The following is a 25383-nucleotide window of genomic DNA, read 5'->3' as shown; positions in this document are numbered from 1 at the left end:
GCCAGCAACAACCTTGTAAGTTGCAAATCAGCAATGCAATACCATTTTCAAAAGCATTGCAATGACTGGCTGTAGCTTCCCCTAAGGTGGTTTTGCCAGTGGGCTGCAAAGATGTCACTTCCCCCTCCCACCTGTTGCTCTAGTAACTAGAGTAAAAGACTGGAAAGAGCACTTGAGAAGAGAACTGAAAGTTAACTTCACAGCCCTTTAAAGTTGAAATCACTCTACCAGCAGCTATTTGGTATAGCCAAATATACCCGAATAAAAGGCAAATTGCTTTGGCTTTATTTGGTATCATATATACCAATAATCAAAAAGATTCTCTCTGTATTTGATTTTTTAGAATACCTAAATGATGGGAATTTTTTATAGCTCAAAATCCTGGATTGCACACCTGTAAATACAACCCATTATCTAGATCTATTTTTTTTAATGGCACCCTAAATGCTAACAATTTTTCCAAACTGTATAGTTTTGTGGGGGACAGATGAAGTAGCTTCACAGTGCCCCAAGCCTCCTTGTTCTTCTCCCAGCAGATTCTTGTGGCTACCCCACCAATGTCAGGAACTTCTAAAGCACTTATTAATCATAGCTTATTGCTATATTTCTACCTGTCCTTGGGTGCAATCAAATTACCTGTCTTACCTTCATTTTAACCTTCTCATGTGATTGCTCTTAGAACCTGCACCGCAGAGATCATTTACAGAGCTTCATGTTACTTATAGATAGGGCTGATTTTTCAGTTTTGAGGTGCTCTGGGCAGAGAGTTCCCAATGTTCCCTTCTACCCACTACCCAGACCACCAAACATGCCCTTCCCTGCCTTGCGCCTGTGCGTCCTCCTGCCTGCTTGTGAGTTCTCCAACTGCCTGTGCTCACCACAACTTGCACCCCCTCTCCAGTGGCCCTGGGCAGTGTGTATAACAGGTCATGGTGGAGTACTAGCAAGTAATTGACGAGGCAGCTGACAGCAGTGGGCTCTTCCGGAAGACACGGGCCCTGGCAGCTGCCCCACCTCAGGGCATGCTGACACTGGCCCTGCTTATAGATATCCAGGCTAATGGTTTTTTGGGAGATGCACAAAGATAGAGTATGCAAAGTCTGTTTAGGAATAAGCATTTTTGCCTGCCTGAATAACCACTGTTCCCCGTTCTCTAATGCCCTTCTGGTTCAGCAGCAAAGACGGCTATTCCTGTTGTTGCTAATTTACTGTTACAGCTGCTTCCTCTTTACTGGATTTAATTTTCAGCCCGCCAGGGGACTGTTGGTCTCCGACCACGGCGATTTTCAGGGAGGCTGCTGCTCTCCATGTGAATGTTGTTTCCATTCCTAGTCAGAGTTACTGTTTCTTTGCCCTCCTCTGGCAATCGCAAGGCAACATTCCAGCGGCCCTCTTCTAGGGCAAAAACATGGAACTGTTGGGATGGAAAATTTATACATTGAGATGGCAGTATTCTTTTTTTGTTTTTGATGGACGCTTATCCCTGGAAAATGATGGTTAACGTCCTGTTCATATGAATTGCTTTTCTGTTTTCCTCAGTTGGCTCCTCCCACCCCCCCTCCTTTGGTGAACATCCGATTGTTGATTGAAACAATGGATGGAATTTTAAGACCACAAATGGAGAGTTTGCTGTGATATAATATTTTAAAATGCTGTTGCTATTTGTTAATTTTTTTATCTGCATGTGGGTGGTAGGTTCAGACCTGTCTTTGTACACGTTTCCGTTTTAGTCGTACACAATTTGCAGAGTGGGGGGTGGAAACCCATTCTTTCTTGTTGTTCATTCGCATGTACAAAGACAGGTCTGAACATGCCACCCACATGCAGGCCAAGGGACCAAGCCCTATGAAAATAGGTTGAGGGACTTGGGAATGTTCAGCCTGGAGAAAAGGAGGTTGAGAGGGGACATGATAGCCCTCTTTAAGTATTTGAAAGGTTGTCATTTGGAGGAGGGCAGGATGCTGTTCCCATTGGCTGCAGAGGAAAGGACACGCAGTAATGGGTTTAAACTACAAGTACAATGGTATAGGCTAGATATCAGGAAAAAAATTTTCACAGTCAGAGTAGTTCAGCAGTGGAATAGGCTGCCTAAGGAGGTGGTGAGCTCCCCCTCACTGGCAGTCTTCAAGCAAAGGTTGGATACACACTTTTCTTGGATGCTTTAGGATGCTTTGGGCTGATCCCGCGTTGAGCAGGGGGTTGGACTAGATGGCCTGTATGGCCCCTTCCAACTCTGTGATTCTGTGATTCATCTATTTAACGTTTGCCCCCGTTCTAGAGACCCAAGTAAATTACAAAATTTAGTACACAGTGAACTCAATCTAAAGACATATTTTCTAACAGGCCCCCAGGACACCCTTTGGACAACTGATCAGCCACAAACTTCTCAGCTTGGTCTTGATTCTGCATGCATGGCTGTGAGTCACAAGGCCTTCAGCTCTTGTCCTTAGGCTGGGATCTTTGGGCAAATCCGGGCTCCCACAATATGGAAAAGGACAGAGATGCTCCACCCAGGTCTCATTCATCTGGTCCAGATGTTCAGAATTTCTTCCTCATAACCATGGCCACAGGGCTTGCCATGAACTTGACAATAGTCCTGTTTTTGTTGCTCTTTCGGGACTTCGAAAGGGAGTAGGCAAAGATTGCTCATGGCTGGCAAATGGCATTCTGCTGGGAGTTCACAGATTGTGCAGGACCAGCAGAGTGGCTAAAATAATGTGAATAATAGGGAAACTATGAAATAATAATTCTTATAACTTGTGGAACAAATTAGGATTTATTTCACAGTGTTTTAACAGGCAATTAAATATGATTTTGATAGTTTTTGGTCTTGGTGAAAACTGCATTGCTGAAGAGAACACATTTTGTGTTGCTTCTTTCCGTGTGACTAGAAACCATTGGAGATCTCTCCTCCCCGCCCCATATATGCCTTTTCAAATCCTTAAACTGCAGTCCTAATGTTAATATTTTACTATTCGTCTATTAATTCCCTATTGAAGAACCAGAGTATAAATCAAGTGTCTTTTGTACTCTAAAAAAAGATAACAGCCAATATATATGCACTTTGCTTAGTTTCATATCCAAAATAAGTTGGTAAAATTACTTGTTTGGGGGGTGAGGAGGCATAGACAATGAATGGGAATAAATGCAAAGTAATGGTGTTGTGCTTTTGAGCAAATGCATTTCCATGTTTTGGCCTTTGCTAGGGTTGGGATTAAGATAATCCGTATTACAAGGTAGATGCAAACAGAATTCCTGCTCTGTCCCATTTTCATTATATTTTCAAGGGGAGGAGATGCCGAAACACTGTCTGAGCCTTCTGTTTACAGACATGGATTAGTGTGGGTCCCCAAGTTCATTCCGTTGCAAAGGAAGTTGTGACCAGCTTTGTATAGTTGAGACCTTTAATTAAACTATTAAGGAAATGTTACTACTTTCTACTGTCTTCCTGATTCATAAGTATCAACTGATCAGAAAATCATTACCTCGATGTGGGGCTGTTTCTCCATGCTGCATTGATGGTCCCTCCAAGTGCACCATTTTATTTCTCCATCCTTGTTAATACCATTTTACAGGCCACAGTTGGCAACAGTGGCTTTGCTGTAAAGGACAACCAGTATAGTCAGCAGCTGACTTGCTGGAGCCCTCATTTACTTGGTCTTTTTTACAGGCCGTTAACTAGGCAATTACTCAGCTCACCATTAGCAGTTTAACCATGACTCGATTACTACTTCCTTGAGCAGCATTGCTCATAGAGTTTAATAAGCCGGATAGCCTCAGAGATGGGAGTGCAGCCTCTTGCTCCTGTCTGAGTTGCATGAAAAAGGCGTCTTGCATTAGTCACTGGCTGTGAATGTTAATCACTCCACAGCAATAATTTACAGCATTGTTGTAGCACTCTGGTGCTTGTAAAATGAACTCGGTAACCCGCTACTACCCAGGGGATATGCCTGCCTTTCTCCGCAGTTGAATACTCGGTCTGCCTGCATAATAGCTGGGCTTATGCAATATGGCATCTTTAAAAAGAGGGGACAGCTGTATGAAAAAAACAACCATCTCAAAAGCAGATTCATTAATTATCTCCCTCCCTCTCCCTCTCTCCCCCCCCCCTCTCCCCTATTGACAGAAGGGGTATGCGAGATATGGCTGACCAGCGAAGACACGGGAGCTTATGGAAGAGACATTGGCACAGACCTCCCTACGCTGTTGTGGAAACTGGTGGAAGTGATCCCTGAGGGATCGATGCTAAGACTCGGCATGACGAACCCACCCTATATTTTGGAGCATCTGGAGGTACGTTCAAAAGGGCAGCCATACATGTGACACAGATAAAAGGATTATGCATGGCCACATTTACATCCTGCGCGGACTAAAGTCTAGCAGCTATAACCATCCTTCAGTGTGGTCAGGATTGTCAGTATTTCATGAGTAACACTTACTAAGGAGGGCTGAGGAGGCCAGTAATTGTCTTACTGGTCAAGGAAAATGCAAGGACACACACCTGCAACTGTTAACATATAGCTATAGAACTATGAACATATATTTTTAACATGTGATCTCTGAAAGTGATAATTTATCGTCAAGGGCAATATAGAATCTTTCCCAAGGAGCCCAAGTATAAATTTGTGATAGTTACGTATGGTGTGCAAAGAACTATTTTGTGTCGTCAACATCCCCGTCTTCTGCCTAGGTTCTTTCTTTCCCTGTATTGCCAACGTAAAGCTATCGTCCCTTCCTCGCAGATATACGAACACTGTGAACTATTCTTTGTCTCTTTAGAACTTGTAGTAGCTCAAGCACATGTTAGCTTTATCATAGATAAACACTGTATCTTGGAACACTTAGGGAGTTTTATTTTAGCTTTATGCAATTATGAATGCCTTCCAAGAGTCGTTGATAGGGCTGTTGTTGTTTTTTTCTGGGGGGAGGGGTGTTTGTACTGCTAGAAGGTGCTGATCAGATTTACTTAGCATGGTAATTTAATTCTGTGTCAGACAGCAGCAGCAGGATGCTAGCAATAAAGACTGCATGTTTTAAATTAGAAGTCTTGGACTTCTTAAAAAGTCCAAGAGATTTTTATACATCTGAATGGTAGTGAATTAATTGCCCTGATGTGACCTCAGACGGTGATCTACAAAAGGAAAGAAAAATATCCCACGTGGATGTTGCCCAGTCAAGTCCCATGTCCCCCAACATAGCATGTTGGGTGGCCAAGAAGACCCCCTCCTCCTTGGGTCACCAGGGAAGAACTGATTGGACCTAACCCAATATGAGTATCTCTTGATCATACTTCTGCACACCTTTTTTAGGTTGCTCCTAGCTTTTAAGTATGCTGTTTGCTTCCTAGCACAAGGAGCCTTTGCTATGGAGAGACCATAGCTCCTCCAGTCATCATAACACCACTCAAGGCTCTTTTACCTTCAAAGGAATCTGAACTTTTAATGGCCTTATAGGATGATGCGTAGGGGGGGGGGGGAGACTAGGCCTTGGGGATGTGTGCTGCATAGTCCATGACTCTGAACCCTAATCTTTTCTTCACAATAAACTATCAAAGACTTGAACAGGCTCATTCTCGGTCTTCTTCCTTGGTGGAACAGATGGAATTTTTGTTTGTCCTTGGCACTAGTTTCTAGAGAATAGCAATCCTGCACTGTGTTTGTCAGGCCACTTTTGAGCCACCCCCACCTTTTGGGGGAGGGATACAAATCAGTATTTTCTGACATGTCTGGTAAATACCATTTTTGTCCATTTCTCTGCCTTACTGGCAAGCCCACAGGTCCCTTATTAGACGCAGTAACATTTCAAGCTTCTTTCTTCATTGCTGGATTTGTGAAAGTTTTGCATATGAAAGTTGGCCTGCCTTTTTTCTCCTATGAAGATAGATTCAAGTGGGTAGCCCAGTTGGTCTGAGGCAGCAGAACAAATTTAGAGTCCAGGAGCACTTTTAAAACCAACAAATTTGTATTCAAAGCATGAGCTTTCGTGTGCACATTGTCATTGTTGAACTGGTATTTGAGGAAGTGTGTGTGCACATGAAAGTTTATACCTTGAATAAAACTTTGTTGGTCTTAGAGGTGCCCCTGGACTCTAAATTTGTTCTATTTTCTCCTAGACCATGTAGTAACACTAGCAACCTTGAAAGTGTCATCTGCCACTGAAGACCACAATAGGATTGGCCAAGCAACATCAGCATCTGCCACACTCAAATGGTGCCTCTGGAAGAAGACAGACATCTCTCTCAAAACCAAAGTTCATCTCTTCCAGATGCTAATCCTGCCAATCTTCCTATATGGATCAGAGACATGGACTTTACTAAAGCCTGACATAAACAAATGTGAGACCTTCCAAATGCGATGCCTGCGGCAGATTCTGGGTGTCTCTCTATGTGATCCTAATTGAAATGAGACAATTCAGACAAAATGTGACAACCAGCCGCACGTTAAAGAACAAATCCAAAAGCGCAGACAGCAATGGTTTGGCCATGTCTGCAGAATGAACACCAGCAGACTGCCTCATAAACTCCTCTGGCAAGAACGATCAACTGAATGGAAAATCCAACAACTGGTGCCAAAGAAAACATGGCTTAAACAGATTGAGGAAGACCTTAGAAGCCAGTGAGTGTCTATCCACGTAGCCAAAACTACTGTCACCAATCGCCAAGAGTGGATACATATTATAAACAAGGCAAAAAATCCAGAGGCACCTACAGCATATTGGCTGAGAGGACAACCTTCTCCACCAATTGCCAGCTAAAGCAGGGGTAGTCAGCCTGTGGTCCTTCAGATGTTCATGGACTACAATTCCCATGAGCCCCTGCCAGCAAACACTGGTAGCGGCTCATGGGAATTGTAGTCCTGGAACCTCTGGAAGACCACAGGTTGACTAACGCTGAGCTAAAGGATAAAAAGAAGAAGAAAAACCTTGAACCAGGACTTGTAGAAATCACTGATGCTTCTCTTTTGGCTAGCTGAGTTTAGAAAAACTTGAGCAATATGTACCAGGATGAATTAAGGAAATCTTATGGGCAATGACTAATTTTATGGGAAGGGCCCATGCCTCACTGGTAGAACATCTGCTTTCTGTTCAAAAGGTCCCAGGTTCAATGTCCAGCCTCAAAAACAGTTGCACCTGCAACTTGATTTTTGCTTTTCCCTCCAGGCCAAGATTGGCAATCCCAAACCAAAGGAAGTGCAGCACTGGCTCATGGCCGCACCTCATGAGCCAGCCTGATTGAGCTCCACGACTGCAGCAGCCAGCTGAACCATGTGTGAGAGCCTCCTTTTTTGCTGGCATTCATGGATCTTGACAAAGGGGGCAGACAGGCAGGAAAGTGCGAGCACCAGAGAGGACACCCCAGAGACAGCAGTCTGACATTGCGAGTGAGAGGGCAACAGAGCAGCAGAGGCCTGTCCTGGCCATGTTCCTGGCCCAGCAGAGTAGGCCTCTGGGCCATTTCTGGTGTTGTGGGGGCGGCATGACAAAGCATGATGTCACATCCAGTGGGAGTGTCTGGGTGATGTCACTTCTGGTGACATGAGGCTTCTGGGGGTGTGATAGGGAGGTGTGACCTGCTGACAACATTTCCAGTGTTTCTCGAAGCCTGAAGAATGTTTCTGGGGATTCTCAATGGTAAAAAGGTTGAGAAAAGGTGGCGTAGGGTTTGAACCTATGTAACTTTCCCTCAGATTTTTTAAAATTTCTAGGTAAAATTAATTATAGTTACAAATATCTCTCATTAGATTCTTGTTTGTCATTGAATGGCCAATGCTTGTTCATTCCTTTCCACTAGTGATACTTTTAACAAACAACTAGTACCTCTTGAGACATTCTGCCTTTCGTTCCATTTACAAGTGTGTTCAGTGGCTCTATATGACAAAGCTGCCTTATATCAGGTCTTTGTAGCTCAGTACTGTGTGTATTCCAAGAGCCAAGGCCCTCTGGGATCTTGGGCACAGATCCCTTCAAAACTTGACATTCTTGACCAGGAAATGCCAAGAACTGAATCTGAGACCTGCTGCATCCCAGGCATGCAATCTACTATTAAGCCATGGCACCTTCTCTAAGTTCATAGGGTATTTACCGAGCAGCCTATTAACTCATAGAAGTTATATTTTCCTGGATTGCAATTATTGAGGTAGTATTCATTATTATTAATGCAAGAATCTGGCTAAACTTTGTAATTACTAGAAGATCCCTCGGACAAAGTCTTATTGCATCTTCTTTTGCTAAACTATGCTTATATAAGTATAGTACCTTTTTTATTACATGCTGCAGAAAAACATGCTAATCCACTCAGTATTTGTGGGTTTAAGCTCCCAGATGTTTCTTATCGCCAGACTTTTGGACAATCTCAGGACAATAAGCAATGAAATGTGCATCTGGACACAGAAGATTTTTAGAGGTCCACTTTATCACTAATTTAAAGTAGCATGATTATAGTGTTAATCTGTCAGAATGATTGCCTGATCACAAAATCAGAATCTATCCACACTCAGGTTTTTAAAGGAGAAGTCCAGCTCTACTTAGCGGTACCCCTGCAGGATTGTTGTGAGCAGAACTTGGTTTCCTCTCAGTTAGGGCCTATGTACACGGAGCCTTAATAAGATTTTGGAGAAAACAAAGCAAGGACACCATCAATCTACCTCATGGGCAGGGTTAGGAGATGATGTAGCAAAATGATGCTGCCCGGATAATCTGCTATGGTAACAACCTTCCTCCAGAGTGTTCTTCCCTCAACCTACAGTGTCCCTGGATGGACACTGCATGCCCCTGTCGGCTCCTCGGAGCCACAGAGCCGAACAGGGAGTCCCCCCACCCCTACCTTGGTGGGAGAGTAGCAAGCCGCTCCCCGCCATTGTGCAGTGGGGGCTCCATTCCCCCCCACTCCTCCCCCACTCACCTCCTTGCTGTTGCTGCCTCCAGGCAGTGTGTCCAGCTTTCCAGCCCTGGCGCTGTGCATGTGCGCCTGTCTGCACTACACCAGGGCAGCCCGCATACTCTGGGGGATTCCTTCCCCGTGAGTACATGGGAAGCACCGGGGCATTGTGCCATGGCATGATGCCCAGCAGCAGCCCGCCGTTGCTGCTGCCATGCATAAAGAGTCTTTGACTGGTTCCAGCATTTGTGATTGGAGGTTTGTGTGATTCTGCAAAATATGGGCAAGTCAGTTGCCCAAGCCAAATTCTTCCCATGGTTCAAACTGATTAAAGAGCACTGTGTTAGAGCCTTCTACCTGGTTAATATCTCCTTCTACAAGAACAATAGCCTTCAAATCACTTTCAGATCATGTCAACAGCTTTGCTAATTGCATGTTACTCTCTGAGAGCCAGCTTGGTGTAGTGGTTAGGAGTGTAGACTTCTAATCTGGCAAGCTGGGTTTGATTCCCCGCTCCCCCACATTCAGCCAGCCGGGTGACCTTGGGTTCGCCACAGCACTGATAAAGATGTTCTGACCGAGCAGTGATATCAGGGCTCTCTCAGCCTCACCCACCTCACAGGGGAGAGGAAAGGGAAGGCGTAAGCCACTTTGGGTCTCCTTCGGGTAGAGAAATGCAGCATATAAGAACCAACTCTTCTTCTTCAGTCATACCAAGGCTCGCTCAGCCTCACCTCCCTCGCAGGATGTCTCCTCGCAGGATGTCAGCTCTTCTTCTTCTGATATAGTTTTCCTATTTGCAAAGCTTCAGGGCCATTTCGCACGGCTTCAAAATAGCACAATGGTTGCTATTTGGAAACGCTACTAATTTGCCATAACCCACGACGTCGTAGACAATCTGCAACAATCCTGAAACCGACCCGCAAAAAGCGCTTCGTTGTAGCGCTTTCAGAAAAGTGGATTCACCCTCCGGATAGCGATACACTCCTGCAACCAATCTGCAACAGTAGCGCTAAAGACCTGTGCGTTACCATTGTTGCTGGTTCTTCAAAGTCCCTCCCCCTGGCTCTCTCCTCCAAACTTCCGGCGAAGCGATCGCCATTTTTTTTTCTCCGAGCGAGCGGGGATAAACGCACCAGCGAGCCTCTTTCTGTTTAGAGGCTTCCCTGGCTTCAGTCCTTCACCTTTAGTCACTAAGCACAAACCACTGAAAAGCCCGTTTGCTGAAATAAAGTCCCTTTATTTTTTACAAATAAATTCAGCCGAAAATCGGGCCCGTGAGAGGGGGGGGGGATTTTTTTTTTTATCACTCGAGGCAGCGTGCAAACGATCATACAATCAAACGACAGCTCACATTAGGCAGCTGGATGGGTCTCTCCGTAGCAACGAATCTACCTAGATTCGTTGCTATGGGTCGTTTTTTTTTTTTTTTAAACCTTTCTTAAAGGGAAAGGGGCTGTTTGGGAGCATGCTAACGGCTGCCCATTGGCTGCTTGACGGCCAGGGGCGGGACGAGCTTGGCAATAGCGCTTCCTTTCTAGCGATTTCTGCCGAGACCGGAAGCCTGTGGGAAACGCTAAAAAACGCAACTGATTCCACTACAAAGGCAGGTATGCATAACGACGAATTCCACTATTTTAAATGGCGATTTTTCATTCCGCAAACAATTTGCAACAAAGATCCCCGTGCGAAAAGGCCCTCAGTTCCAGAGGACCTATCACACTACACTATATCCTCATGCAGCTAGCTGGGTGACCTTAGTCCAGGCACAGTTCTCTCAGAGCTCTCTCAGTCTCACTACCTGACACAGTGTCTCTTGTGGGGAGAGGAAGGGAAGAGAAGGAAATTGTAAACTGCTTGGAGACTCCTTCAGGTCTCTCCTCTTTCACCTTCTTTAAATAGATCTCAGAACCAAATTAATCACAGCATTATTAATTAGCTGATTTTTTTCCTTCAGATACAGAGAAGCTGTTTTTTCTTCTCTCATATGTTGATTCGTTTCTCTCCTTTAGAGTCTCCTTGCTTTAGCAGCCAAGTAAATATGGGCCAGAGTAGCATCTAAAGATGGCAGTGTTTTTTATTTGATTAGTGATTTTGCGTTAGATTGTTTAAATTCTGGTATTTGTTATTACATTATATGTATCAGATTGTGTCGGCCTTTGGCCGTAGACAATAAACTTCACCGTGCCGTGTTAATGTATGCTGCCTATTTCTTTCCTCCTTTGGATATCATTAATGTTAACCTATTAAATATTTTCACAATCTTCCCCCCCGTCTCTGTGGCACCTTGGTGTGATGGTGTATGCTTCAGCCTGTATTTTTAAAAGGCTGTTCACACCTGCCGGTGCCTTTTTAAATGCTTAATTTCACATGATGAGATGCATAGTCTTCCATGTCACCTGTCAAAACGAATCTAGTTCAGACTCCTCCATGTGCCATCTGTGGGTTTTATCTTCATTATTAATTCAGAATGTTTCAGTGATACACCCGGCATTGAAAAGGAGCCTGTGCAGTGTGTATTTTTCTCTCTGGATGCACGCAGAATGCCAGGAGTGCTGCAAGTTACAATAGACATTTCTTTGCTCTTTCTCTTTGATTCTTTCTTGTCAACTCAGCATTTTTTTTTGTTCCCCAGCCTCATTTAAGCTGCTACTCTACAGATGGCTGCCACCAAACACGCCCTAACACGGCACCTGAAAATGCACTTGCAATACAACGGCTCAGCTGCCCTCCCTCCGTTTGTAAAACGCCTTAAGTATTTTTAATATTCCACGCCGTCAGGTTGTAAGTAAAGCAGGAAAGACATCTGTTTAGCAAGCATTCATAAATATTCTCATATTAGCAGAAACTTTGAAACAGATTTTCACTCAACTGCAAGTTTCAGCAGAATTTTATTCTTCCTGTGTTCTCAAGTGCTGCGCAATCTTATTTTTCCCCTTTGGCTTTTATATTCTTCTCTTGATGATGATGATTGTGTCCTGTACATCCAATGCAGAGCCAGGGTTACAGTTTCATAACATCAAATGATTTAGGCTCTCTGAGAAGATGCCTTTAGGCCACAGTTGGAGGATCTCATGTTTTCAGCACTCCCTTGTCAAAAAACCTGACCACAGTAAACCAGCATGACAGTGTTTTAGCCTAGCTGCCCTTCTTTTTTTTTGATAATGATTTTTATTAGCTGCTTTAGTGCAGATAAAAGAGAATGAGAAAGAACAAAGAAGAGATGTATCAGCCTCATTACAATAAATTTTTGAGTTTCCAGTCACTCATACTCTGGATTAAAAGGTAAAAAGGTAAAGGTATCCCCTGTGCAAGCACTGGGTCATGTCTGACCCTTGGGTGACGCCCTCTAGCGTTTTCATGGCAGACTCAATACGGGGTAGTTTGCCAGTGCCTTCCCCAGTCATCACCGTTTACCCCCCAGCAAGCTGGGTACTCATTTTACCGACCTCGGAAGGATGGAAGGCTGAGTCAACCTTGAGCCGGCTGCTGGGATTGAACTCCCAGCCTCATGGGCAGAGCTTCGGACTGCATGTCTGCTGCCTTACCACTCTGTGCCACAAGAGGCTCTTATACTCTGGATTATTACTTATTAATTCAGATTTGCCGTTTATCTCCATGTTACTTTGAAATTATTTCAGCAGATATCTTCTTTAGAGCCCGTTTGGTGTAGTGGTTAAGAGCAGCAGCCTCTAATCTGGAGGAGCAGGTTTGATTCTCCACTCCTCCACATGCAACCCTCTTGGGTGACCTTGGGCTAGTCACAGTTCTCTTAGACCTGTTCTAGCAAAGCAGTTCTCTCAGAGTGCTCTCAGCCCCACCTACTTCACAGGGTGTAAGTTGTGGGGAGTGGAGGAAAGGCGAATGTAAGCTGCCTTGGGACTTCTTCATGTACTGGAAACAGGGAATAAAAAGCAACTCTTTTTCTTCTATGACCTCTAAGGCCACAGGTCATCAAATCATTTCTTCTCTTTCTTGCAAGAAGTTATAAGAGATGGCTACTTAGTCATAAAAGAAGTTGTTGAGTTCTCTCTAGTCAGTGGCATACGTTTAGCCATTTCTGCGGATTCTCTCTATTTCATCAGTCAATCCTCTATAGCGGGGGCTGTCAACCGCCACGAAGGCCACAGTACCGGGCCGCCAGCAGCCGCGCCTGCCTCCTCCCCCCGCAGCGAGAAGCTCACCAGACCCAGCTGGCTTCTTGCTGCGAGAGGGAGGGGAAGAGGTAGGCGCGGCCACCGGCATGCTGCGCATGCGCATTTGCTCCCCCTGGTGGCCCCCTGTTGGCAACATCGGCTCTCTCCTCACCCCCGGAGGCGGTCCCTGACCACAGAAAGGTTGGGGACTGCTGCTCTATAGTAGGTATATTAGTGGTTTTCTAATGCTGTGCATATAGTAATCGCACAGCATAGCCTCCCTTCTCACATGCTGGTTTTCTATATGCAGGGATTTTTTCCTCCTTCAAATATATGATCTCCATCACCACCATCTGTAAGATGATGAGAGTTTCTGCTGTTAGTTCCACCCTAATGTTTGGCTCATAGCTGCAGACACACACAGCAGAAATGATTATCATGGGATAATGTGAAAATTGCTTCCTTGGGTACTATTAAAGAATCTGTGAAAGAAGTCACAGAAATCAGAAAAGTAAAGAACAAAAGCAGCAAAAACTTGTGGAATAAGTCCTATAAAGTAGTCAAACATTCACCAGATGTTTGGAATCCGCAGCTGGATGGCTGGAGCAGAGTTGCCTGAAACTCGCCTCCAAGTCCTGTGGCTGGGCAGGAAGGCCCCAGTTCAGGAAGAAGAAGAAGAGTTGGTTCTTATATGCCGCTTTTCTCTACCCTAAGGAGGTTCAAAGAGGCTTACAGTCATCTTCCCTTTCCTCTCCCCACAACAGACACCCTGTGAGGTGGGTAAGGCTGAGAGAGCGCTGATATCACTGCTCAATCAGAACAGTTTTATCAGTGCCGTGGTGAGCCCAAGGTCACCCAGCTGGCTGCATGTGGGGGAGTGCAGAATCAAACCTGGCATGCCAGATTAGAAGTCCGCACTCCTAACCACTACACCAAACTGGTAGGAAGCGCACCTACCCACCATGGCCAGGGTGTAACTCAGCATCTCGACCTCAGCCAGGAATCTGGGGGTGATTCTGAATGCCTCCCTTTCTATGGAGGCACAGGTCATGGAGGCACAAGTAACAGGTAGTGTGCAGGGCATTTTTCCATCTGCACCAAGTAAGGCTACTAACACCCTACCTATTGCTTGGCCACAGTCATCCATGCAACGGACACCTCCAGACTGTAAGTCACTCTATGTGGGCCTACCCTTGTCCCTGACCCAGAAATTACAGCTGGTGCAAAATGCCTTGGAGGGCCCATATCCAGCCTGTGCTGAGGCAGCTGCATTGGTTGCCATTTGTGGCCCAGATCAGATTCAAGGTTTTGGTGTTAACCTTAAGGCCATCTCAGTCTGCGCCCCATATACCTATCTCTTTATAGCCCCCGCAGGGCTCTGTGCTCTGCATGTATGAACTTGTTGGATGACCTCAGCCCAAGGGAGGTGCGCCTGGCCTTGATCAGGGTCAGGGCCTTTTGAGCCCTGGCCCCTACCTGGTGGAATAAGCTCCTGTGGGAGTTGAGGGCCCTTTCTTAGTTCTACAAGGCCTGCAAGATGGAGCTCTTCCGCCAGGTCTAAGGTTATTAGATCTGAGCCCCTGCTAGTTGTCAGTCCATCTCCCCCCATGGACGCTGAAGCGCTTTTTATTAAAAGGTCTATTAAGTCAGGGGAGGTGGTAACTTTCACTACTAAGGGTGAGTTTATACAGGGATTTTATATTGTTTTAGGGGATAGGGGATTTTAATGTTGGGTCAATATTGTCACCTCCACGAGCCTTGCTGGGAATTGGTGGGATATAAATTAAAATTAAAATTAAAATTAATAAATGAATAAATACGGTAATAAAAGTCGTATTGAAAATATGGTGCCATTAATTTTATTTCCTTAATTGAACTCTTGATTCTGCTGGGAACTCTTTAGGTAACCTTAGACGAGCCTTTCCCTTATCCCCCATTAGATATAACCATAGCAGCGATCACTATGGTTTCCTATTGCTCTTTCCAATTTTTTTTTTAAACCCATAAACAAATCATTCCACAACTTGTCACACTATCAGGCCTTGTCCTTGCTGACCAATCCCGCCAGTCTCCCCATCTATTATTCAATTCAGCTTGCTTTTCCTGGAGTTTCCCTCTGCTGTATTGCTTTCACCCCTCCCTTTACCCATCGTCCCAAAAATTGCCATACCGCCGTAGGGTTAGGTGTACTGATAAGGCTTTCTATATTATTTATTTCAGCCAGAATGATGCCATTTTACTCTTCTGTGGCAATCCTCCTGTCATTCCAAAGTGTCAGTTTGCACAATCCACTATCCATCCCAACAGTTCATTATGCTTTCACTGAATTTAAGAAAAATTAAGAGGCCTGAAAACCTGACCCACAGAACCCAGGCAAGCCCGATCTTGTCAGATCTCAAAAGCTAAGCAGGGTCAGCCCAGGCTAGCACTTGGATGGGTGACCTCAAAGGCAGGGGTAGTCAACCTGTGGTCCTCCAGACGTCCATGGACTACAATTCCCATGAGCCTCTGCCAGCATTTGCCAACAGGGGCTCATGGTAATTGTAGTCCATAGAGATGTGGCGGGCCGCAGTTTGACTACCCCAAAGACAAATTACACAACTTGCCATTTCTGTGTTTTTCAGAGTCCAAGTAAATTCTTAATCCAACACATTCTTTTTTTTTTTTTAATTCATACTCCCACCGAAATTGATTCTCAGAGTGGTTTCCAACAGTTAAAATCCACAAACACTGACTGTTCTAATTCCCCTGGTTTGGTTGTCAAGAGAGATTTAAATACAGACTTTTTGCCTTCTCAAATCTTGTGCTCGATGCGTCAGGCTCTCTGTCAGTCACTCGTAACACCATCTGCCTGTGGCGCATCTTTGGAGCAGAGGCTCATTTTGCTTGTGGATTAGCAGCAGGGAGATCAGCATTAATTGAGTGTTTGTAAATGTCTGACTGCAAAAAACACCCCCCCCCCCAAAAAAAAGGTATTATTTTGTTAAAATAATATCTCGAGGACTTGTGTTGATTTAAGACATCAGGGCAGAAGGTGTAGATCAAATGTATATTTTGCATAATTAACTGTCTCCAAAGTTTTCTTTTTTATATTAGTACATTCATTAATAACCAAATGAGATATCACCACACTAGTTATTTATATTCTGATGGGTAATTAAAGTTTTACCAGCAGCCACCTCTGCTCTTACAAAACTGTCATTTGACTTGAATGCATAAAATCTTTTGTATGCCTTGATAGATGACCTGACACATTTTTTGCTTTGTAGCATCATCTGAATAATCTGCAGTAACACAACTTGCTTCATTAGTATTTGTGGAGGGTTGGTTTTGTTTTTTTTAAGTCACATGTTTCATTTACATTTTTTTTAAATGAGCATGAGAGAGAAATCAAAACAATCAAAAGCTTAATGAGTCTATTTCAAACTACCATAGATGTCGACAGTAGCCTATATTAATTTCTGTTTTGGGGGTTTTGTGCATTAATTTCACAGCAGTCAGTACAAATGTGATTTCAAGCAAAGGAAGAAGAGAAAAACAAATGGAAGCGGTGAAAATTTCTACCTCACTATGCTTCTGTTAATTTTGATGTTCATTTAACAGAAATACAAGTGTTAAGCAGAAGGACTGGAAGGTCTAAACCCTAGAATTAAGGGGCTTTATGAAGAAGAGGAGTTGGTTTTTATACCCCACTTTTCTATACCCTGAGGAGTATCAAAGTGGCTTACAGTCATCTTCCCTTCCTTACCTCACAACACCGACCTTGTGAACAGTTTAGAATGTTTAACTCTAGACCCTTTCCCAGTTTTAAGAAATATGTACATATGGTGAACCCCTTCATTGAGGATGGTGAATGGATATGACTAGCTGTCTTTTAGTTAGCAGCAATTTGTCTTCTGTAGAACCATCTTTTATCCCTTTGACTAAATTATGCACCAATGACAGTTACTTGCCTTGTTGGTTGTGCCTCACCTAAGCTTTTCCACAGATGTCCCCAGAGTCAGCTTTCTATGTGAATGCAGACTCTTCTTGATGATCTGTGTGGCCTGGTCCCTGAATGAATTGCTCCTTTCCTTCAAACTCGATGCTGAGTGTTTCTTCATTAGTGCTTCTTGAAGCCTTTTGCCTTTCTTTCAGCAGCCTCCTTTTCAAAGAGTTGTAGGGTTCATGGCTGTAACACAGATGCATCTTCAATAAAACCGACACTGCCCCATTGCTATGGAGAAACATCAGACTGATACAGCATTCCCCCACACACACCTTTTTTTCTTTTTTTGGAATTGTAGGGTTTTTTTGCAGTTTATTTCTGCCTGTGTGGATTTCTGAGATGCTGAGCATTGTCCCTGGAGCCCAAGAAGACATTTTGTGCTAATGGTTGGCTTTAAATCAAGCTGCTCAGAGACCTGTATGATCAGGAGAAGGGATCCAGGGTGTAATTTGCACGGGGCTTTTTACCCACTCCCAGTTCGAATAAATCAAATAAACATGGCTATACTACTGAATCTAATAATTGCCATGTTAGCTGTTGAGTGGCATGTGTGACTAGTATGTCACAGATGGGACCTTGCATGTGCTTCTTTTTTGCTACCCAACTTCCAGGTATATAAGGTTCCAAATGTCCGTTATTTTGAACCATCTCCTTTCCACTCTCCCAACATCTTAGACTATCCTTATGCTCTTTTGAAATCATTAAGTGTTCTGATGTTATGTAATTTTTTTACTTTATCTAATTAAAAAAGAAGTCTTTCTATGGTGGGATGGGCTGTCACACCAGTTATGTGGCATTTAGGGGCTTTTTGTGCTGGGGATTCATGGAAGCAATGTTAATGCAATGCAAATGTTGCCATTTCTTTTCTAGGAAATGGCAAGAATTCTCCGCCATCCAAGGGTGTATGCTTTTCTCCACGTCCCTGTCCAAACCGCTTCTGACAGTATACTCATGGACATGAAGAGGGAATACTGCGTGGCAGACTTTGAAAGGGTAGTGGATTTCCTTAAAGAAAAGTAAGTTTCTTAACACCTGGCCAAGTGATCAACAGGTTCTTTTTCAGAGTCCTGACCGTGTAGCTTACATGCAGATACTTGCAACTTCACAATTAAAGTAGAAAAAGGATGCTTTTTCTACATTTCCAGGCAGAATGTTTTCCCTGCAATTCCTTTGATGTGGTCTGTTTGTTTGCTTGAATCTTAAATATGAAGCTTGTGTTGTTATATATTCCTCTTTGAAACGTGTCAGTGGATTGCTATTCTGCTTCAAATTACTTTTATGTCTGATTTGCATTATTTAGAAAGTTTGGAATTCAATTTGTTGAAATCTCCTTTAATGCATCTTTTCAGGATAGTTGACACTGCATGCAAAAACCCTCTGCACACCACATTAATATAATTGGATAATATTATCTCAAGTTGCTTTTTGTTTCCTGCATATACCACAGGTTGTCTTTTGTGTGTTAATCCCAGGCATTTGCTTTAGCAAATTATGACAATTTATTGCTGTACTTCCCAAATCCTTTCCCATAATGACATGAGCTATTTTGACAACAATTGAAGCCTTTTTAGAAAATACTTTCTTTCGGCTCCAACGTGCCCAAAGAATTGTGTGTTTATCTAAGAAATATCTGCATCAGCCAACAATAGTTGGTTTAGACATTTGTTGAGCAGTTCTGTTGAGTGCTGAGAAATAGAGTCTGGCTATTTACTGAGTAGTGTGCTGATCTCATGTGGAATGACTATTTTACTGGAAATACAAAGGTATGGATATATAGAAAAGTTTGTATTCAGTTTCTCCGGGTTCTGTCTGTTAAATTACTTAGCTTCTGTTATGGGTTTTGAGTTTTGTGCAAATGCTTGCGGCATACTCATTATTTATTTGCCTAGAAAACATATATGCTGCCTCTCCTGAGAACCCGTTTGAGACAGCTTACCAAATAAAATTGCGTGTGCTTATCAATTTGACAATCCATTTCCTGTAACACAGAGAGTACATGTAGTCTAGGACTGGTATCCTAGCTGAATATCTCCCACTATTACAACTGATCTCAAAGTGACAGAGAGCAGTTCACCTGGCGAAAATGGCCACCTGGGAGGTAGATGGTATCACAGGCATTGCTAACCAGGAAAGGTCCCCAGGGAACCATCACTTCCATTTACCAGGGTGTGGCGTTCTCACGTGGCTGCTGCACCTGGGAAAGGGGGTGGGGCCTGGATGCCTACTCCTGCCTCAGATTACCTCCTTTCTCTCCTTCCCTCAACTCTCGAGGAGGCGTGGCCAGCTGACATTACTTCTGGCCTGATTCCAAGGCTCCCCAAAACCTGAAAAATATTTCAGGGATTCCTCCATGGTCAAAAGGTTGAAAGAGGGTGCTCTATAGCATTACACCATTGAAGTCTTTCTATTCCTCAAACCCCACCCCCCCATTTTTTGGCTGTTTCCCTACCTAGAGTTGGCAGCCCTTGTGTGGTCTTACTGATTGTTGGCTCTTAATGCTAAATTTGGGACTCTAGAAGAATGCGTTCTGTGTATCAGTGCTCTTCAAGTATAGCAAATGATTGCATATGGGTTAGAAAACCTGGGATCCCAGAAGCTACTCTAAATAAAAATGAAATACATGTAAATAATTTGTTTAATTACAATGAATTATTTTAGAATCATGGACTTTTTACGCATTGGAGGTTTCTTGCCGGGCTGCAGGCTGGCGTTTTAGTTGTGGCAGGTTGCCCCACCTCTTCCTGCACCCACACAGGAGAGCATTAGGCCTGGTGCATCTCATCCGCCCCCAAACTGTGCCCTTGACCCATTTCAGTCGGGTTTCCAGCCTGGCTATGGCATGGAAACGGCACTAGTCGTTCTGACGGATGACCTCCGTCGCCAGCTAGACTGAGGCGGGTCAGTGCTGCTTGTTCTATTAGATCTGTCAGCAGCATTGATCACCTCCTCATGCCATTCATTTCAGTAGATGACTCTGTATATCATATTTAATAATTACTATCAAATATTTATAAACAGATATTGTAGATTTCATTTTTTGCTATGATTCTATCAGAATTTCCAGGCACAAAGGGGATTTTGAGACACTTAATGCTGCGGGACCATATTTAGATACCAACGCAGTTTGCAACTGTTAAGTATTGTCATTCTACAGAAGGTGTCAAATCATATCTAGACCTCAGCTGATAAAATGATAAAAACTCATCCTCAGGATATAGAATATATCTGCCAGGTATATAGAAAAGAATTGCATGTTGAAATGTAAAGAATCCTCAGTATAACATTCATTCCCATAGAGACAAGTTTAAAGGTGTCCATCTGTCCAAATCCACAGATATATTGTCAATTAGCTTGTTAAAGTTTATCATAATCCTATGCATAATATCTCTTGGCATCAGTATTCCAAGTTAAGTAATGACACCTGAAAATGTCCATATTCAAATACACTGTGTGATATATTGTCTCCCAATGGCATCAACTCAGATTTTGCCCAATTAATCAGACATCCAGACAAGTCTCCAAAGATACTAATCATATCCATTAATGCAGGAATGGAAGACTGAGGTTCTGAAATAAATAAAAAAGATCAACCGCATGAGAAATAACTTTAAATGTGAAAGACTTATGTATAAAGACATGAATATTATTATTTTGTCAAATGGCACAAGCCAGAGGTTCCAAACATAAATCAAAAATAAGAGAATGAGGACAGCCCTATCTAGTACTCTTCTCAAGAGAGAATGGTGTGGAATATATGCCCTTAGTCAACACCCTGGACCTGGGAGATGAATAAAGAATTCTAATCTACTTGAGAAATTCATGAGAAGAACCACATTTAGTCAATGTAGCAAAAATAAATTTCTAGTATATTTTGTCAAAGCTTTTTCAGGATCAAGTGAGAGAACGGCAGTGTGATCTGCTACTGTTTAAAGCAGTCAGATCAGTAACCAGCCTAAGAGTATCACAACATCACCTACAATATCTGCACAGTATTATTATATCAATGATAAACTGTAACAATAGAAATAGCAGGTTCCTGGAATTCCCAGGTTTCATGGGGGGGGGGGGAGTTTCTGGTCCCTTGCATTATGGAAATATGACCCACCAGAATGGAAGTGGAGAGCATTGTCTGCATTTTGGAATGTGTGTAAAGACTGAGATCAGCATATTTAGAGTTCTAGGATTTGGCAGTCCCAGGTTTGAATCCCTGCTCTGCCGTGGCAGATTGTGGGCTGATAGTATAAGAAAAAAATAACTGTTTTTTGTTATATACTCTGCTTTTCACTACTCAAAGGAATCCCAACGTAGCTTACAAAAACCTTCCCCTGACACTCTTGTGAGCTAGGTGAGGATGAGAGTGCTCCAAGAGAACTGTTATGTGAGAACAACTCTGAGAGAACTCTGACTAGCCAAGGTCACTGAACTAACCATATGTAGAGGATGAGTGGGGAATCCAACCCAGTTCTCAAGATTAGGGGCTGCCACTCTTTAACCAGAGTAGATTTAGTTGTGGCAAACCTGGCTGCCTTTGTAATCTACCTCGAAATCAGTATATAACAAGAACAGTTGGTTTTCGTACCCCATTTTTCACTACCTGAAGGAGTCTCAAAGCGGCTTACAATTGCCTTCCCTTCCTCTCCCCACAACAGACAAAATGAGGTGGGGCAAAGAGACCCCTGAGAGAACTGCTCCGTGAAAACAGCTCTAACAGGGCTGTGACAAGCCCAAGGCCCCCCAACTGGTTGCATGTGGAGGAGTGGGGCAGTGAACCTGGCTCTGCAGGTTAGAGGCCACTGCTCTTAACCATGACACCGAGCTCAGCGAGTGGATTTGTGGGCATTTGCCATGTGACTCATCCAGACAGGACAGGCAAGGTAGCTACCGCTGTGTGGCTTCCTCAGGCTAGGCTTCCACGGTGAGGGGAGGAGGGAATCAGGGTAGGGGACAGGACTCTTTCAGGGATACTTTGGCATCCCGTTCTACCCCTACAGGCAGTGGACTGCCTGCCTCCCAGTATCTCTGGATTCTGGCATTCGTGGTGATGCCAGGACTGGATTCCTTATGAGGGGCCTGCTGTACACTATGAGGAAACTCAGTAAGTGGGTAGAACTGTTGTGGGGAAAAAATTATATTTTAATAATCTAAATGCCATAAATTGAAATAATTAATAGATTGCTTAGGACAATCATTTATTGAGGGGGGTTATAATCTTATGCAACTATTAGGAACTTATGTGGGTTATTTTCTCCCAATAATGTATCACTCTAATTCACACTGCTTTATTAGGAGCGGCAGATGTTCTAGGCTTAAAGTTGTTTCATGAATCTTTTCAGCATTAAAGTCTGGCAGCTAATGTTTGTAATAGCATCTTGTTGCAAGATGACCTAGTCAAGCTGGTGAAGTATGCTTGCATGTTGAATGGCGTAGACATCTTTTCAGCCATACAATCATATATAACAAAATATACGTGTAATTAGTATTTTTTCAGATTTGGCTACGGAATATTTAGTGTGTATCAATCAGTTGTGAGTAATTCTCCATTTGATTTTTCTTTTCTTTCTTTGTTAAGTTACCAACGTTTGGTGACCGGGCTCTTTTAATAGAAGCATTTTTTTGTTAAACATTGCATTAAACTTCTGCATCTGTATCTAGTGAGTTCCAGTTGCTAACAGCTTCTAGAAAGCCTGAAAAATTGTTTCCATTATAAAGAAATCAAGGAGTTGGGAAGGGGAGCTTTTTGGATATTTGAACCAGCTCACACCTGCAAAACTCATTTATTTTTACTTCTGTATTTAGGAGGTCTTTATTTATAGTGTCTCATCTCCTAGAAGCAGCCAGCTATGACCTTCCTACATTACCGTTCCCATATAGACAACTCATCACAGACTTAGGGGTGGCAAAACATTTAACCAGATGCCTGCCGTCTCTACCAAGAATGTGTTGTATTAATAGAACCTTTATGGGTGTGTTCCAGTAGTCCTCATAAGGTTTTTCCCCCTTCTCCCAGCACCTGGATATTACAATGAAATGAAGCAACATGGCTGCTAACACAAGGTTGCTCAAAATCTGATGGTGATGTCTCTTTGATGCTGAGAATCAAACTACAGAATCATCATGAGATGCCAACCATGTCTAAATTATGTTTTCTCCTCTTTAAAAATGAATAATTTTCACAAGATATATTGGAGCTGAGTAAACATACAGTGTAAATTCGTTGAAGGCCTGCTCAGAGGGTGTAGTTATATACATATGGCATTGATCTGGTTGTCTTTTTTAAAGCTGACATAATCCATAACACCTGCAAATTAATTGCAAGGGGTAAATCTAAAAGAAAAAGAAAGGTACATTGTTCGTTTTCCCTTGGTCCTTGATTCTTTACTGAAATAGTGTCAAAACCAACCACCTGGCTGTTAGGGACCAGCACCTGGTGGGAGAGATAAACTGTTGGCCCTGCATGACCCCTCTGCAGGCCCACTCGCCCCACGCATCTCTTCTACCTGTCAGCTCTCCCCCCACTGAAGGGCTGCTGGTCAGCCAGCTTCCCAGTCCTCCTGCACTGCAGCTTGGTCCCCATACTTGGATATGCTACCAGTGATAGAGCTGAAAAATCTTTTCATTAATTTTGAACTTCAAAATTCTCTCACTTGGTCTCCATCAAAACAATATTGCATCAGTCCTTGTGGTTCATGTCTAGAGTTTGGGTCTACTCTCTTGAACCGGTAGCTGTGCGTAAGGCAGATTCTTGACTGTTGTGAATTTTGAAGCTTTCTATCGAAGAGGAAGCTGGACAGAGTCACAGGCAAATACATGGGAAAGAAAGAGCCACTGGGCCTTCTTTCTGCTGCTTATCTTATCCTGCTTTTACTGGTTGATTTGCCGGGTTGGAGGAATACAGGCTGCTAAGGAGAGATAAGGTAGGTAGTGACTGGCTTTGGTTAGAGAGATGGCCAGCAGTTTCGGCTTCCATTTGCCTGTGATCCTTTAGACTTTTTTTTGGCTGTCTCCAGGGATGTTTCCGAATTCTCAGAGCTTGGCTTACATACAGCTGCTTTTGATGATTAGTACACAGTCAGTCACTTTGATTGTTTATTCTTTATCAGGCATTAATTTAACATTATTCTCTGCAAATTGGGGTGTCTTGAATAACAAGATGTGTAATCATATGTACAATTTTTTTCTTGAACAAGCAGTCTATTAATTGGTGTTTCAAAGGCTGAAAATTTTCTTTTTTCAGGACTGAAACATAATTACATTTTTGTTAGGATTTTTTGCTAAAAAAATAATAAAAGTTATGTTTTATAACTTGCAAACTCTACCCAGCTTTGGGTTTCTTGCAGATTAATGCTAGAGATTAGAAGTAATTGGAAAATTATTTTTAGTTGAACAATGTCCTTCATCTAAATATGAAACACTACATTTACTTCAGCGACATATTATCAGCTTCAACATCTTAAAAATATTAAAAAATATAAAAACCAACTTGCTGTCCTCTTCTGTGTACCATTTTGTTTAGGCCATGGGAGAAAAATCTGGGTTTTTTAAATCTCCAGTTGGGCTGAGCAGAATGAAATAATTTTTCTCCACTAGCTGTCAAACACTGTTGCAAGTTAAGAGAGAGAGAGCGACTGTCTAAAATGCCAAATTCTACCCATTTCCCCCACAAATTTTGAATGCCCATAGATATTTAGGTCACACACTGGGGTGCCATGTGGCCCCTTTTAAGAATAGCTAACCCACTGTTTTAAAATGTATAAAAATTAATTGGTAGTGGTGATGTGCAATATCCTTTGTCTGAAAACCAGAGTGTAAACATAATGAGGTGTCTTCTATCTATGTTCTATAATAATTTATAAATCACAGAGCAGCACATTATATGCAGATTTGTGTAAATCCAAATTTTGAAAGATGCAGTTTTTCAGATTCCATACAAAAAAGGAATATTCTTTACCCAATGCTTACATATAATTACTATTTTTTTAAATGATGGCATAAAAGAACTGTTAACAGAAGCAATTTCTGAAAACCACCTTCAAATTAATTACAGCCCTTTTGCTGATCCTTCTTCATTTACAGACCACTGATCCAGTAGATCTTAATGCCTTTCAAATGAATTATTCTTAATGGATTTTTAAAATATGGCATTTCTGGTAGTTCATGCACTTATTTCAGGAGAATTATCATTTTAAATGCTTGTTGAAATTCTCAAAACCTCATATTTATTTAAATTTCTGTTACTCTGTGCCAAATGCCAGTACAAAAGAGCTGTCTTACACCTACCCAAAATACTCATGCTTTCATTTATGCAAATCTCTGAGTATAAGGACATTTTTTATTGTGAGGCATTCCCTATGCACATTTCTTTATGCGTGTTTTTTCCATTCAAA

The 25383-nt window shown here is 42.8% G+C and overlaps 1 protein-coding gene across 3 annotated transcripts in view; it reads left to right on the top strand.

Annotated features, from left to right (window-relative positions):
* The window catches only part of CDKAL1 (CDKAL1 threonylcarbamoyladenosine tRNA methylthiotransferase), a 338705-nt gene that overhangs the window by 215925 nt on the left and 97397 nt on the right, over positions 1–25383 (top strand). For all 3 annotated transcript variants that reach the window (XM_077353032.1, XM_077353031.1, XM_077353034.1), the window contains exons 9-10: positions 4127–4293; positions 17870–18015. In XM_077353032.1, coding sequence (XP_077209147.1) covers positions 4127–4293; positions 17870–18015 — 313 coding nt within the window. The remainder of the gene's footprint in view (positions 1–4126; positions 4294–17869; positions 18016–25383) is intronic.

The sequence above is a fragment of the Paroedura picta genome, chromosome 9 (assembly GCF_049243985.1).
Source record: "Paroedura picta isolate Pp20150507F chromosome 9, Ppicta_v3.0, whole genome shotgun sequence".
Lineage (NCBI taxonomy): Eukaryota > Metazoa > Chordata > Lepidosauria > Squamata > Gekkonidae > Paroedura > Paroedura picta.
Note: the sequence above shows the minus strand (reverse complement) of the source record. Positions and strands in the feature narration are given on the sequence as shown.